Source organism: Phaethon lepturus, unplaced genomic scaffold (assembly GCF_000687285.1).
Source record: "Phaethon lepturus isolate BGI_N335 unplaced genomic scaffold, ASM68728v1 scaffold11008, whole genome shotgun sequence".
NCBI lineage: Eukaryota > Metazoa > Chordata > Aves > Phaethontiformes > Phaethontidae > Phaethon > Phaethon lepturus.
Window position 1 is genome coordinate 87,476 of NW_010560029.1, and position 15,169 is coordinate 102,644.

A 15,169-nucleotide genomic window follows, 5' to 3' on the forward strand; every position below is an offset into this window, starting at 1 on the left:
ATGTGAGAGAAACAACTCTGCAGACACCCAGGTCAGTGCAGAAGGAGGGGCAGGAGGGGCTCCAGGCACCGGAGCAGAGATTCCCCAGCAGCCTGTGGGGAAGATCATGGTGAGGCAGGCTGTCCCCCTGCACCCAGGGAGCTGATATCCACCTGCAGCCCGGGGAGGACCCCACGCTGGGGCAGGAGGATGCCCGAAGGAGGCTGTGACCCAGTGGGGACCCCATGATGGAGCAGGCTCCTGGCAGGACCTGTGGACCCATAGAGAGAGGAGCCCAGGCTGGAGCAAATTTGCTCCAGGACTTGTGAACCCATGGGGGATCCAGGCTGGAGCAGTCTGTTCCTGAAGGATGGCACCCGTGGAAGGGACCCAGATTGGAGCAGTTCATGAAGAACTGCAGCCTGTGGGAAGGACTCAGGTTGGAGAAGTTCATGGAGGACTGTCTCCCATGGGAGGGACCCCACAGTGGAGCAGGGGAAGAATGTGAGGAGTCCTCCCCCTGAGGAGGAAGGAGCAGCAGAGACAACGTGTGATGAACTGACCACAACCCCCATTCCCCATCCCCCTGCGCTGCTTGGGGGGAGGAGGTAGAGAAATCAGGAGCAAAGTTGAGCCTGGGAAGAAGGGAGGAGTGAGGGGAAGGTGTTTTAAGATTTGGTTTTATTTCCCATTATCCTACTCTGATTTGACTGGCAATAAACTAAATTAATTTCCCCAAGTGGAGTCTGTTTTGTCTGTGACAGTAATTGCTGACTGATCTCTCCCTGTCCTCATCTCAACCCATTGAGCTTCTCGTTATATTTTCCTCTCCCTTGTTCAGCTGAGGAGGGGAGTGACAGAACGGCTTTGGTGGGCACCTGGTGTCCGGCCAAGGTCAACCCACCACAGACCTTGCTGCTTCTAGCTGGGGCACAGTCTGCTTGTCCTTCCTGCTGGTAAATGGGCAACTAGGAGCAGGAAGGGGCCAAGGGCATTTCAGTGGAGATGATTGAGAGAGGTATCAGGGCATTGAGCAGCTTTGAGGATACGGGAGAGTAGAGGCAACATGGAAGGAGACCCCATTGCACCCAACGATAGATGCCAACCATGTTGCCCTACCCAGGAGAGCCTGAAAGGACATGGCACACATGGCCCACAAAAGCCAGACAGGCACAGCCATGCAAGGGACACAGTCTCGTATGCCAAGGGTAGAGGCACATGTGAGCGAGCAAAGGAGCCCTGTCTCCTGAAAGGCAGCACCTGCACAATGATCCCTCTAATCCCCGCACCTGTGCCCGGGCCCCGGCTAACAGAGAGGACTTCCTAGACCCAGAGCATCTCACTGCAGGTGCTAACATGGGGACTTGCACGCAGGCAAAGGGGATTAGAAATTTCATTTGAGCAGAAATCTCAGGCCATCAGTAGCACAGCGCTGAATAGAAAGAAAAATTAATAAGATCCTGCTGGTTGCTGTTCTGATGGAGCTGAGACCCATCTCTCCAGCGCATTGTTTATTTCCCAATTTAGCAATTGCCCAAAGGCTAATTAGGCACCTCAATTTTCACTTTTGTGAGTAGCATCACAGTAAGGATTCAGGAAGAAGCAATATCAATAATTTCTTCACAAACAGCTAAAACATTTGCTCTGCATTAAGTGCCTGAAGACAACTGGAAGCAAACTCTATGGCTGAGCTGACTCATGTAAGTGAACCCAGCAGAATAAAAGCTGCCCTTCCCTTCTCTGCTACCCTTTAGAGATCTTCTATAAATCTGAAAACTGATGGAGGTGGAAAGACTTCAAATTCCAGTTTTCAACTTTAAGAGGCAAAGGCAGCCTCTTACAACTAAAGGAAAAATATGCAGAATTTGCATTCAGGCCATTGCTTGAGTTTCAGACATCCTCAAAGTGCAGTCAGTCACTGTGCTCTGAGGCAGTGGCTCAGTTCATGAGGCTCCCTCTTACATATGGCTACAAGGGCAAGGCAGGGATGACAAGGGACAAGGAAGAAGTATGAAACAAGGAGGAGGAATAATAAACACTGCAAGAAGTTGGAAGGAAGGAAGCTTCCCTGGGTGGAAAACCACAAGGCAAGGCTGAGCAGGAAATTCCTGCTTTTGTAAAAAAATCTAAACAAAATCTTTGTCTGCTTGTATTTTGTTTTAAGGCTGGCTGCCCCACCAAAGGTGAGTTGGGCTAGTACAAGAGAGTGTCTCAGCATGGAGCTGCACTCTGGAGCTCATAGATTATATCCTCAGCTGCTGCATGAGTTTCAGACACAAATGTAAGTCTTGGATGAATATAGACAGTTATCCCTACTCTAGAAGCAGTCTGCGTTTTTCATAAGTTTTTTTCTGCTCTCCCCATACTTTCATACTTCCTCTCTATTATCTCCCCCTCCTTCTTGCCAGTGTCAGCTGATAGAGCAGATCCTATACTGGGTAGGAGTGAATAAGCATTCAATTCAATGATGATCAGATGGGTTCATGATTAGGCAAAATAAACGAGGACTCACTCCTGATAAAATGCAAGTACAGCATAAAACACCCTAATGCCACTGATTTCTTACCAGATCCTTGGAAGTCTTCATAATCCTTTTTGCTTTCCTTATTGCAGTACTCAGCCCCACCTAGGAGAGCAAGAACAAAACAAAAAAACCCCAGATCAGCCTCACAGTGTTCTACCAATTTTTCTCCCTATTTCCTACCTTTTTTTTTAAATATATCAGTCACAGCACAAAAATGATGTGTGAGTCCACAAACTCATCATCAGTTACTTTTTATTGGACTAACAATCAATTATCCAATCACCCCCTATGAAACTCCAGTTGTGGGAGTTCATTTATTTTGCTCCAGGGCATCATTTATTTCCTAAGGAAAAGTCCACATCGGTTAAAGAGCTGAGATTCATATCCTGACTGCACTGCGTGAGCTGCTGAGGACAGACTTCTCTAGTGACTCCGGCTGAACAACTCATCCATTAGAAGGTCAAAAGAGGGTCACGTGTGCAATGCTGGTCTGACTTATTGCGGAAGGGTACAGAGGAAATACTGGTCTTATATGGGTAAGGGTTATTCTCAGCTAAGGTTGACCTCAGCAGGGGAACAGCTGGCACATGGGAAGGTACAAAGCAGGGAATAGAGCTTGGAAAGAAAATATTCTGCTTAGGATCTAGGAAGGTTAGCTTTTTATTTTGGAAATACCTGCCCTGGAGGGCAAGTTCTGGCAGATAGTGACAAGATTGTTTTTCTATTGGGTTCATGCAAATTTGTGCTGAAGAAGCATTTTGGGATTCTTCTAAAATGAGGTACTTATACCCAAATAGAAAGGAAGAGCGGGAGAACTATTGCAAGAAAAGACCTTGGACAGGCATCCTTATCAAAGGAGAACAGGTTGGCCACCTTAAGGCCATGGGTTACAACTACTGGTGATACCCTAATAATTCCCCAAATGCCTTCCCCTTTACATGCATGCTCCTCAAAGGAGGAGAGGAAATTTTGTGCAAGGGGCACCAACTGTGAGTGTGAGTGACAGCCAGGGACCAGTGCTGCTGGCAGCAGGAGGATGGACGTGCCATGCATGGTGCAGCAGGACTGTGGTCAAATGCACAGTGACGGCTGCTTACCACAGCCAGGAACTGCCAAGCACTGCTGAGGTCCTGCTCCTGAGCCTTCCTCTAGGCTCTGCTGTTGCAAAAACATCGCCAACACATTTTTGCAGCCTGCCTGGTCCACAGCCCTGGGTCCTGCCTGGCTGAATGCTGAGGCATGGGGAGTAAGCAAGGACTGTTTCTGCACCGTGCTGTTAAGCATTTACCTTGGCCTTAAGAAATGTGGCCTGTACCACAGCACAGAAGGACCATGCTGATTTTCCTGCTGCAAGGACTCTACCCAGTCATGGAGGTGAGGAGATGTCCCAGATATGCTCATGCAGTCCAAAAAGTTTAACAACTGTTTAACAAACTCTGGTGAACAGCACTGTCTAAATTCAGCCACATCTTCCTGCAGGAAAAGAAGATCCCACAACTTTGACAGAAAAAAGTTAGTCACAGGGGGTCTGGGAGGGTGGTTTAAGTTTGTGCTATGGGTGCCCAGCTCATCAGACAGCCAGTTGCTGAGTGCCCCTGAGATGAGCTCAGCTTGCAGTCTTGGGTGCAAACTTCAGGCAAAAGCATTTGGTTTTGGCAGGGTAACACCAGCGTGCTCCCTCCCATTTTCACTTTTGGACAGTATTCTTCCACCTCAGTGAAGATAATTCATACACGGTGTCCTGCTTTTATTAGGCCACCTTTGCAAACAGTTATATCTGAGACGCAATATCTGTGTGATGGCCTCTGTCCCTCCCGTCAGCATTCAGTGTGAAGGCGGCTGAAAATATTACCCATTTGCCCTCTTTCAGAAGGAATAACTGGTTTTGTTCTGTAGGCTTTGAGGATCATTAAAAAAATAAGATAAAATAAAAAAGAGATAAAAATAATTTGAAAATGTTTCAAATGGAAGGAAAAATCTGGTGTATCACAAACATGTTAGCACTTTGTTTCTGATCAAAATGCTCAGTGAGTACAAACTGAGTACAAATCTGTCTGACGATGACCTGCCATCAGTCTCTCCTACAGCCCAGCCTAAGGACACAACTGCTAGCTTCACACCAACTGGGCCTGAGGGCTCTGAGGTAAAGTTCAGCACAAGTCTATATTTATCTGGCTGGAGCTACAGGAACTCAACATGGGGAAAAATAGCATGTTTTGCCAAGTCGTAGTATTAAAGCATTTGGAAAAAAAGAAAATATCCCTCGAGTGATGGCACCTTACCGAACAGCGGGCATGCCAGCTTGGAATGTTGAAGCAGCATATATTTGCATTTAAAGCAACCATTACCATCATTTTTTAGATGGAGATAAAATTTAGCATGTCATTATAATTGATTTAGGCAGTGATCAAAGCAAATTAATTAACTGTGATATTCAAGGGTCAAAAATTTATTATGAACAATACAAAGGGATAAGGAAGAATAAGAATAAGCAGCAAGGAACATAGACTTCTAAGTTAGTGTTTTTTAATGTATATGTCACATTAATATATGTGTTTAAAACCCATTTAATTCATTGTGTGTATAATCTTATAAAAATCTGGATAAGTCACAAATAGATGAGAGATGCTAGGAAGGAGCCAAGTTTCCTAGTTTTTTTCCCCTGGGCAACTGCTGTCCCCAAAACCAAACATGCATCTTGCATTTGCCATAGTTATGTTGTATGTTACCAGCTGTTGTCATTTCTGCTGTAAAATAACTTGAGACTCAGATGAGGAAAATGGCTTAAAACTGGGTACAATGCATGAAAAATTTCCAGAGAGGTAAGATTCACCAAGACTTTTCTGCAGGGCAGGAGAGGAGAAACCTTTCTAGCTCTCAGCAGCAGTGCATGAGAAGAACACACTTCAAACAGCTACAGCAATATTGCACACAGAAAGCAGAAAAACAAGGGAGGAAAGGCTGAATTTCCCACACGTGTAGCAAATGCTGTCTTTGAAATGCTAGGGATGAGATCTCCTCCCACTGCAGAAGTTACTTCAGTCAGGACATCAGGGTGGGTTGTGAAGGACTGGAAGCTGAAATACCCATCTGGGAGTAAACCACTCTTGGTTTCATGGGTCACCTGTAATCCCTGATTGACCCCAGCACATCAAGCCTGCCAACAAAGGCTATATGGCCCACACAACCTCTCTTGCTGCAACTGGGCTAGCAAGCAGCCTCCTCCCTTTCCCATGGCATGAAAACACCACTGAGGAAGGGGCTCCAGCAGCTGATGGATGAACTCGCAGCCACTGCCTGGAAGGTGTGCAGGGGTCCTGGGGAGCAGCCAGCCCCCAGCCGCCCAAATCCGTGCAGCCCTGCTCTCTGGCGGTACCCAAGATACCCATGCCATGGATCGGGGTGGGGTCAGGGTGGGTCACTGGGATTTCATTCACTGCCTTCTTTCAATGCTCTCCACGGAGCCTGTGTATTCCCAGTAATCAATTTTTTGCAAACAGATCTATTTCTCATCATAAACAAATGCACAAACCAACTTTAATTGTTTCTCATTTATCATCCTTGTTAGCCAGCTCTTTCCCAGGAGAGCGGGTGTTTACAAAACACTCCAACAGTTTCACTTCTAACTAATTTTCATTATTCTTTTACCAGAATTATGAATACCAAGGTACCAAAATGCTGAAGAGCTTGTTAAACAGCACTGGCAAAATTGGATTTTGCTCTACAACTCCCACCTTTCATCCTGCAGAGGCCGTAGGGGGAATCTTTACGATGGCACGGGACAGCCAAACTAAATGATATGTGCTCTGCGTGTGAAACAGGGACCTTCCCTGCAGGCCCAGATCTAAAACACGCAAGGCCTGACTCGGTCCTTTCTCCTCTAAGGGCAATGTCTCTGACTTCTTCCCATTTTACGCCACTTGTTTTTTTTTGGACTTGGACTCTGTGTGTTCTGGATGAAACAATTTTATTTATTTTTTCTAGCTTGCCTCTGCAAAACACAGTCAGCATCCATGAGCAATGCTTCCTTGTCCTCAGACTTTTGTCTGCCAGCCTTCCACCCCAAGTGCCATGGTGCCCATGGGTCTCCCAAGACTTGTTTTCAGGAGTCCTGCCTAGGGCAGCTTCTCCATCGGTACAACGCAGCTGTACACAGCACTCTGCAAACTCCGTGCCATCCTGGTTTTTGGGGGTTTACTTGATGGAAGGTTGGGGTTGTGTGATTTGTTTTTTTGGGCTTGTTTGCTTTTTGGTTGTGGGTTTTTTTTGCACTTTATTTTCTATCAATGAAGAGGAACAGGGAAAACTCTGAGAAACAAGTGAAAGAGGAAGAACTAGTGATCAAACTGTGCCTTCTGCTATTGCTGGTCTATAGGTTGTTTCTTCAGGGCTCAGTTCTGACTGCAGTAGAAACAACTCACATTTCAATAGATTTTACCTATTTCCAAAAAGAAAAGCTAAAAAGAAGGCATCTTGCTCCCCAGGATCTGCTTGCCTCCCAGATGCTTGCTTTATGGTCTGTGGTCTCAGAAAAAGGAAACGGGTCCCAGCCCCAACCCTTTGGCTTGCAGCCTGCTCTTACTGGGAATGCAGAAGCACTCCCACCCTGGAGTTTGGTTCTGCCTCCGCTCCTGGGAAGCAGTTCACGTTTTCACTGAGAGGAAGGAGAGAAAATAGCAGGAGTATTTTTGTTTTATGAAACCCCAAAGGGTTGCTTTTTTCCAGCCAGAATTGGTTGGCTACTGCTTTGTCAAAGAGCAGGCTGGCAGCTGTAATGTCCATAAAAGATGTGGCTTTTGCTTTTTACAAAGTCAGTGAATGACCTGATAGAGAGGACATGAACCATCATGAGTGCTTGTGGCAATGACGCTTATTTTGGTAAGATAAAATGACATTAGCATGAATATGTATATTTTTGCTGACGTAAATTGAGTCCCAGCAAAATCCTACTACTGGAGATTAAGCTAAAGTCTGCAGTCACAAGGTCTCTAATAATCTGGAGCAGAAAAGCGATGAGGAGCAGAAGAGGCACTCTGAAAGGCAGAAAGAATAGTACAAGCTCCTTCCAACATAGACTGTTTAAGACTGCCAGAAGCAGGACTCCAGTGCTGAAGTTGAGCCATTATTCTGGACCCAACAAAATCAATTAAAGTATTGCCATTTAACTGAACAGGCCAGCTGGCTTAAAAAAATCTAGAGACAAGCTGAGAATAATCGTCTGCAAACCTGCTTGCTCCTCGGGCCAGAAGAGAATCTTGGTAGGTGGTTCCTAAAACCCCTCACCCTATTTCAGCCCATTTTGCTTGCTAGAGGAACACCCCTGTATCATAGGACCTGGTGCAGAAAGTCCTCTACCCTGTGAGCTGACAAACTTTTTTGACTAAAAAAAAATCCAGTCATCCTAAACCAGCTATCCTGGAAAGCTGTACCCACTGCCAGTGTTTTGGAACAGTGCTGCAGACGGTGTTAAGAGTATCTGCTGTTGATGTAGCTTAAACCACAAGGCATGTTACAGCAGCTTTAGGTACTGCCCAGTTTTCAGCTACCTATGGTAAGCCTACATTCTGATGCACCATATTATTTTGCCTCCTGACTTGAAGGAGTCCCCAGTGTTGCTACCCTCATACTAAGGGTAGAGGAGAACCTCTCCTTGGGCAAGAAACATGCAGTGGGAGAGCCTATGCATGCACATCTACCTACACTTCCAGCCCTGGCCCAAGTTCTGCTCTACGGGTCACTGGTGGCAAATAGGGACTCACAGGACCCCACTATGAGTAACATGTGCCCGCACAGCCGTGCTGGTGATCCAGGAGCCACGAGTGCCCCTTCCACTCTTCCTCACCAACATCAGGAGTCTGCTCCTGAAACTGCCTACCTCACCCAGGTTAGATGCTCTCCTCCTTCAGCTCCTCTTCAGCTGAGCGCACTGCGCTCTTTGCGAATGGAGCAATATTTTTTATTCATAATTAGAGCCAAGCCTCTAGAATAATGGCAGAGTGCTAATGGCTCCAGGCAGGTTGGCAAAATAATTAATTTGAGCTAATTTGTCAGAGACTGGGGAAATATGTAATATAACGCATATATCATTTACTCAGCTTGCAGTGGCTCCATTATGTAGATAGTTTGCAAGGTCTCCAAAGTAGGGGCTCTTCCTTCCTTGAGACACACAATCTCAGTAGAGCAACATCACAGAAGCAGAATGAAATAAACTATTGACTGAAAAAGCAGCTACACATTGATATTTGCCACCTTAAGTGCAATTAAAACCTGAACATTATAGTGCCTTATAAGGGCAAGTAACTCTATATTTATTTTACTCCCTTCACCAGTATATATATGGTACTAATTCTGGGAAAATGGGCATCCAAAAGTCTAAACAAATAAATGAAGTACCTGAAAATCAATAGAGTGGAACAAAACAGTCATTAGTATTAAAGTCTTGTTCAAACACTTGGCAAGGGACTGAGCCAACATTTGCAGGCTCATATAACTGAAGTGATCAATCAAATTACAAACCAAAGAAGCAAATGTGAGGTAAACTGCATTTTATGCATCTGCGTCTCTGACTGTATATTTTTCTTTTCCCCCCATAATTCATCTTTACTCAGTCTGACTTGTCACAGAGCTACTGTGGGCAATTTATCAACCACTTGAGCATGAACTCTAAGCACTGCTCTTCTCCTCCCATCTCCCGCAGCCTCCGCACACTGTCTCGAGGCACCAGGTGAGCTAGAAAGGAGGGCACAGTCAGGGGAGAAAAATTGTTTTCTTGGTAGAGTTCCACTATTCCTGGTGAGAAACAAATACACCTTGACAGAAAGTGATTTAACTACCACTTGGAAGGAAAAGCATTTGCTTCAGCCACTCACACAGAGGGACAGTCTCCAGACCATGTAAACAAGAGTTTGAATTTTGTTTAAAAAACAAAACAAAAACCCCCCATCTTCAGTTGTTTTCCTTGCAGAAAGTGCAGTCATTGGAGCTGTTGCTGGCGGTGGAAGGAGCCAACAGTTTGGTCCCACACCTGCTCTGAGAGATGGGAAGAGCTAACAAAGGTTTGACAGCAACCCCACGAGTGGCATCCTGTCCCCTCTGGTTGATAGGTCGAGGATTTCACCACAGATTTTCTAATTTCTGCACAGAAGCCACCTGGGTTTAAACAGCCCACCTCTCCAGATTCATTACCCTAGCTTACAGCGCAGCCACAGAATGTTCATCTCTCTCTTCCAGAGCAGTTTATTGCCTCCATCCTCTTTCACTCCAAGAGGCACCTTGCACTTCTGCCACTGGCAGAAGTCTGTGTGCAGAGTGGTTTCTACTTCTCTTTATTCCCCCATACAAGCAAGTTAAGTCCATATGAAGATGTAACTCTCAGGCTGGCAGCACGGTGCACGTGCAGCCACCATTGCTACAGCTCCTGCTGTCCTCCTGGGTGACCCACACTGGGGGCTGGGTGAGCCTGCCAGCCTTTGCTGTACTCTCACCTTTAACTTTAGGACTCCTAATTTAAAAAAAAAAAACAACACAGAAACAGAAACAAAAACAAAACAACAACAAAAAACAACAAAACAAAACAAACAAACAAAAAAATCCCCCCAAAACGCCAAAACAGGCCCCAGAGTCACTGAAAGGGTCTCTGCTGCTGTTATAAGTGCAGGGGAAGGAAAAACCATGCAATTACCAAGGGAAAAAGTGCTGGAGACATATGAATGTTTGTGGAGTGAGTAAAGACCTGGCAAATATTAAGGGAGTGCTTGCAATAGGGTAGCTCTGTACCTTGGGGAAGGGTGGAAGGACCTATGAGCTGTTTTACCAGTTCAGATGCAAGATTTGTGAAGAAATCCGTTTGATGAACTTTGGGCAACATCCTGGTTGAGTCAAGTTAGTGTGGGCCCTCTCTGCTGCCTGCACTTGTCTTCTTTCACCCCTGCCTGGTTGCACACCGTATGTCTCTGTGTTGGCATAGCATGGAGCATAGTAGTCAAATGGGACACACACCTGCTATAAAACAAATGTTACTGCCATTCTTGGAAGGCATGTGTTTCTCCAGGTCTTAATATTGGCAGAAATAAATCCGTCTTGGAGATGAACCACAGCTCACGGAAGCCTATAAAAAGGCTCTGACTGATTTCAATGGCTGTTGGATGAGTCCCTGTGTAAAACATCTCATGCAAACCTTTAGAAATCAAACATGTCCTTATCCATCCAGATGCAGGGAAAAAGATTTACAAAAACAGATGCCTAAGTGAATCACTTGCTTGTCGGCACTGCCAAGCAACCATCACTCACAGGTTTTAGTGTGACTGGGGCTGCATGGTGACTGAAAAAAAAAAACAAACCCCACAACCAAAAAAATCCCAAAACAAACTGTAGCTGTTTAGACACCTATGCAGATATGTATGTGTCCAAGTAGCAAAGGTCTAGGACATGCAATCAAGTTACCGCGGCGTAGCAAGTAACTGTACATTAAAAAAGCAGTGGTAACTAAACATGTTTCCAGCCTGCAGCAAAAGATTATGCACATTAGTTTAAACCTCTTGCAGTGCAGACTAATCCAAGACAAGTGGCCCTGCATTTGCAGTGGGTAACTAGCCCCTGCGCAGGCTGCCAGAGCAGATCAGGCCCTGTGGGGATAACTCGCCATGTCGTGGTAATGTGGTGGTATAGAAGAACCTCAGCTGAGTATCTGGTTTGGGGTTATTGTACTGCTTAACAATGAAGTCTGGTTAACGTGAGATTTTATTTTCCCTGCTCTTCTTCTCTGACACAGACTGGTACAAGAGAATTTGGCCCTGTAATTCCCACTCTCTGGTGACCATGTTGTCAATGGTCCACACAGTTAACATGTGTTATGTACCTTTCATTCAAACAGACATATTCTAAAAGTGTCGACACTCAAAATGCTGGAGTTTATTTCCCAGACAATGCATGTGCACTGGAAGCCTCCATACTGTTTAGTTCCAGCTTAAAATACCTTCCACAATCAGTAGCTTTGAAAATAGTGGAAAACCAACTCACCTTTGGAGGAAGGTAGAGATGACAAAGTTGTTGTCCTGGATCCTGTTTACACAACTTCAAGGAATGGCAGACCACATCAGCATTCATTTCCCTGTCTATGCTGAAGGAAATGGTGCATAAACAAAGACTATTATGTTCTTCTGGGTGCTTGAAAGTAGAAGCTATTTCCATGGGAAGCTAAACCTCCCCAACTACAAACAACAACCTCAGCTTGCTTCACTGTGGCCTGTAATCGCTGGTCAGTACAGCATTGGGTCCTAATGATTTTCTGCCATGGCTTCCTACTCAGCATTCAAAATTGTATGCCAGGATGATGAAAAAGCACCATGCTTTATATGCAACACCTGAATCAAATACATTATGACTGTTCTGTTTTTTAATCAATCATAAGTCTGACAAAGATTTAAAGGTTAAAGTTAATGCATATGCAATTTGGCACATATGAGTGTTCAGTCATTAACTCAAGAAAATAACCAGAAATCCTTCAAAGATCCTTAACCTTTAATCACCAAGCACAAGTGCTAGGATTGTTTCTTTCTTTTTTGGGACACACCTCTGGGCTAATCAGGAATTAAATTAAAATGTTTGATTATAGCACTTCTTAGTCCTGTAAGCACTTTGCAGTCCCTTGGCTAGTTTTAAAAATAAAAATAAAAACCCTAGGGATGAAGAAAGTCTAGCAAAATCTCTGTTAATTAAACTAAGAACTTTCAAAGAGGAATAAAATTACCTACATTTTATTTTTTTAATCACTTACATTACTTAGTACACTCCCCCAAGAGCGTGTATCAAGGTCGGGGCTGAGAGCATGTAGGGGCTGACAATTAGAAAGCTTGATTAAAGGTAAAAGAGAAAGCAAGAGCCAAGTGTTACAGTAGTGTGACTCTGTAGAACCTGTCTCGCATGCACAGGTTATTCAAATTCCTCCCTCAGCCAAACGAGCTGAATTTCAAAAGGTAATTACATCAGGTGGGCCTGATCTGAGATTCAAATGGAGTATGAAAATGGTTACCAATGGCAGCCTGTGTTTATTCACTCAGGAATAGCTGTGCCAAATGACAAACCAGAATCATTCTCCAGCATCTCTGCTTTAATAATAATGTGATTTCAAGAATGAAACACCTGCGCTTCAATCTAACAGCACATCTATACATGTCAAGAACAAACTAAGCAAACACCTGAGAGGACACAGCAATACTTACAGTTCAGCTATGTGTGGTCCGTAAAGTTCCGCAAGTACAAAACAGAAACCTTGCAGTTTTTCTAGAAAACATAATTTTTTCGAAGTAATTCAATGTGGTGAAACTGGTTTTATAACAGTCAAAATACAGCAGGAGTTGGTTCATTAAAGTGAATGCTGATTTATCTTAGGGGAAGGCATGTGAATCTATGACCTCAGTATAGCACCAGAGAATTGGGAAAACCTGAATTTCTAACCTTGCCTAAAGCCCTTCTCTGGCTTTAGGCAAGCCACATGATAAAGACTAAAAAGGATAACTAGCATTTTTTAAGTGTTATGAGTATGGCATCATGGAAAAGTCAAAAGAAATCATACATGCCACAGCATCTTCTAAGCAGTTCAACCAGATAGCTTGGTAGGTTTGCAAGAAGAAAGAAAACAAATACATAAATCAAAGTGCAGAGAGTGATGTAGGGCTTGATGTTACTGCTAGATCTTCCTTAGAGCTTCTGGGGGTTTGTGCAAGTTGAGAGAATATGGTTTGTGTAGAGCAGGAGTTGTGCATTCAAACAAATATTTGACACTTTTCGTTTGGCTTCTTTTCACAATCTGCAGCCATGTGCCTTTTCGGGATGTTGGCTCAGGTGGCTTTTTTAATCTGGGTGACATATGCCCTCCATGCTCTCCAGAAGACAGTTCATCAGAAATTTCTTTAAGGTACTGTGGTAAAAAAACAGTGGTCCCCGCACCCAAGCAAATACACCTGCAGGAGAGATTGGGGGTTTGAATACAGGTAGGGCATGATGGTAGTGCTGGTCTGATAGTTCACATGAAGGAAAACTGTTTCTTGGCCTGAACAGATGAGAGCTGCTTAACCATGCATGTATCCTGCAAAGGACATGTCAGGCCTTGTTTTGGCAGGGGTGGTGGTGTGAAAAGTCATGAAGAGACAGATTCATACAAGTGCAGTGACGACAAACTTGCATCTCCTGAAATTCTTGAGAGATGTGGTTTTCTCTTGCACCTCCATTACCCAGACAGATAACTATCTGTACTTAGGGAAGAAAACATGGAGTATCTTTATCTTTCCCAAAGAAAAGCCTTAGAAACTTCCAAAGCAGCTGCTTCCCTCCAACTTTGGGCTGAACATTCAATTTTAACCAGCATCAGGCTGGACATGTCCAGGACCAGGGGTCTGCTGCATACAAGGTGGGTAGTTTTGCTCCAGGGAGGGTACAAAACCTCACAGCACTGACTCCATCAGCAGGTATGGGTGTGCTCTCACTCCTGCAGCTGCTCTCCTGCCAGGACTGCAGACACCCTGGCTGGCAACCTGCACCCAAGAAAGGAGGACTGGGACCAGAAAGGCATAGCAGGGAATGAAAAGGTAATTTCCCCAACACCCTCCTACACATACGGAGTTGTAAGCAGCTTCTGTAACTACGATAGCTGATTTTTCTTATCCTGTGCCAGGTGTTTCATTTCAATCAAGTTATTAGCTTCATTTCTTTGCCTCCTTTGCCACATAACTCCTCTCTGTTGGCTCTTTAGAAGCAATCTGCAAGTTAAAAATTGGTCTCCTGGCTAGAATTATATTTTATTCTTGCTCACCTAAAAGGAAAGACATCACAGACATCAATAACCCTGCGTTTGGTATCATTGATGATTAAAACACCCCCTGATGAGGCTTGCCCCGGGGGTACCTGGCTCCCTATAGTAGCCTGCTGGAGAAGGTGGCTGGCTTCCCCAGCACCTCCCCAGTGCATCGCAGGCAGTGGTCTCCTTTCGAGTTTCCCGAACCAGCTGGTTTCCATAATGTTTCTGGCCCTGGAGGAGCCAGCTGGCTGCTGTAACCTGTGCTGGTGGTTGCGAGGACAGGAGGGTTTGGCTGGCTGTCAGCTCTGGGAGCTGATGTTGGGGGTCTGCTGGTCACACTGATTTCTAGGCGCTGATTTCCTTATGCATATAGGAAGTTTGACATGTAATTACCCAATGGCACAACAAATGATGGGTGGTAAAAAGAACAGAAATAACATATAATTATAGCTAAGCACATAGGGTCCTCTTGGAAGATATAGGTGCCATTCAGGCTTTGGCTTCCAACAAAACAGACCCAAGCCACGGGCAGTGCTTACAGCCCTTGCTCTCCGAGCCAGCCTGCATTCATGCATTTACAAACCTCTAGCTCTGCTAACACACACAAAGAGAGGTTATTGCAGAGAGAAAGCTCTGTTAGCAACAAGTTGTGTAAGTCAGAAATGAGGGGAAGAGAGAGAGAGAAAATGATTAATAACTTTGAGTGTTCAGGGGCAAGAGAAGAGCTTAAACCAAACTGAATGCTGTAAAATTTAGAGAAAAGTTACAGTATACTTGCTTTGGCCCTGCTTCAGGTAAAACAGATCCTCTGAACTGCCCTGTTCTTACATGGTAAAAATCTGGAAGTTTTTTTCTCTATAGTTTCATACTCC

The 15,169-nt window shown here is 44.8% G+C and overlaps 1 protein-coding gene across 1 annotated transcript in view; it reads right to left on the reverse strand.

Annotated features, from left to right (window-relative positions):
- The window catches only part of AOAH (acyloxyacyl hydrolase (neutrophil)), an 82,403-nt gene that overhangs the window by 51,841 nt on the left and 15,393 nt on the right, over positions 1–15,169 (reverse strand). Inside the window, exons 4-6 of the mRNA XM_010293557.1 lie at positions 12,724–12,784; positions 11,522–11,621; positions 2,546–2,605 (exon numbers count right to left, since the gene is read on the reverse strand). Of these exons, the coding sequence (XP_010291859.1) occupies positions 2,546–2,605; positions 11,522–11,621; positions 12,724–12,784 (221 nt within the window). The remainder of the gene's footprint in view (positions 1–2,545; positions 2,606–11,521; positions 11,622–12,723; positions 12,785–15,169) is intronic.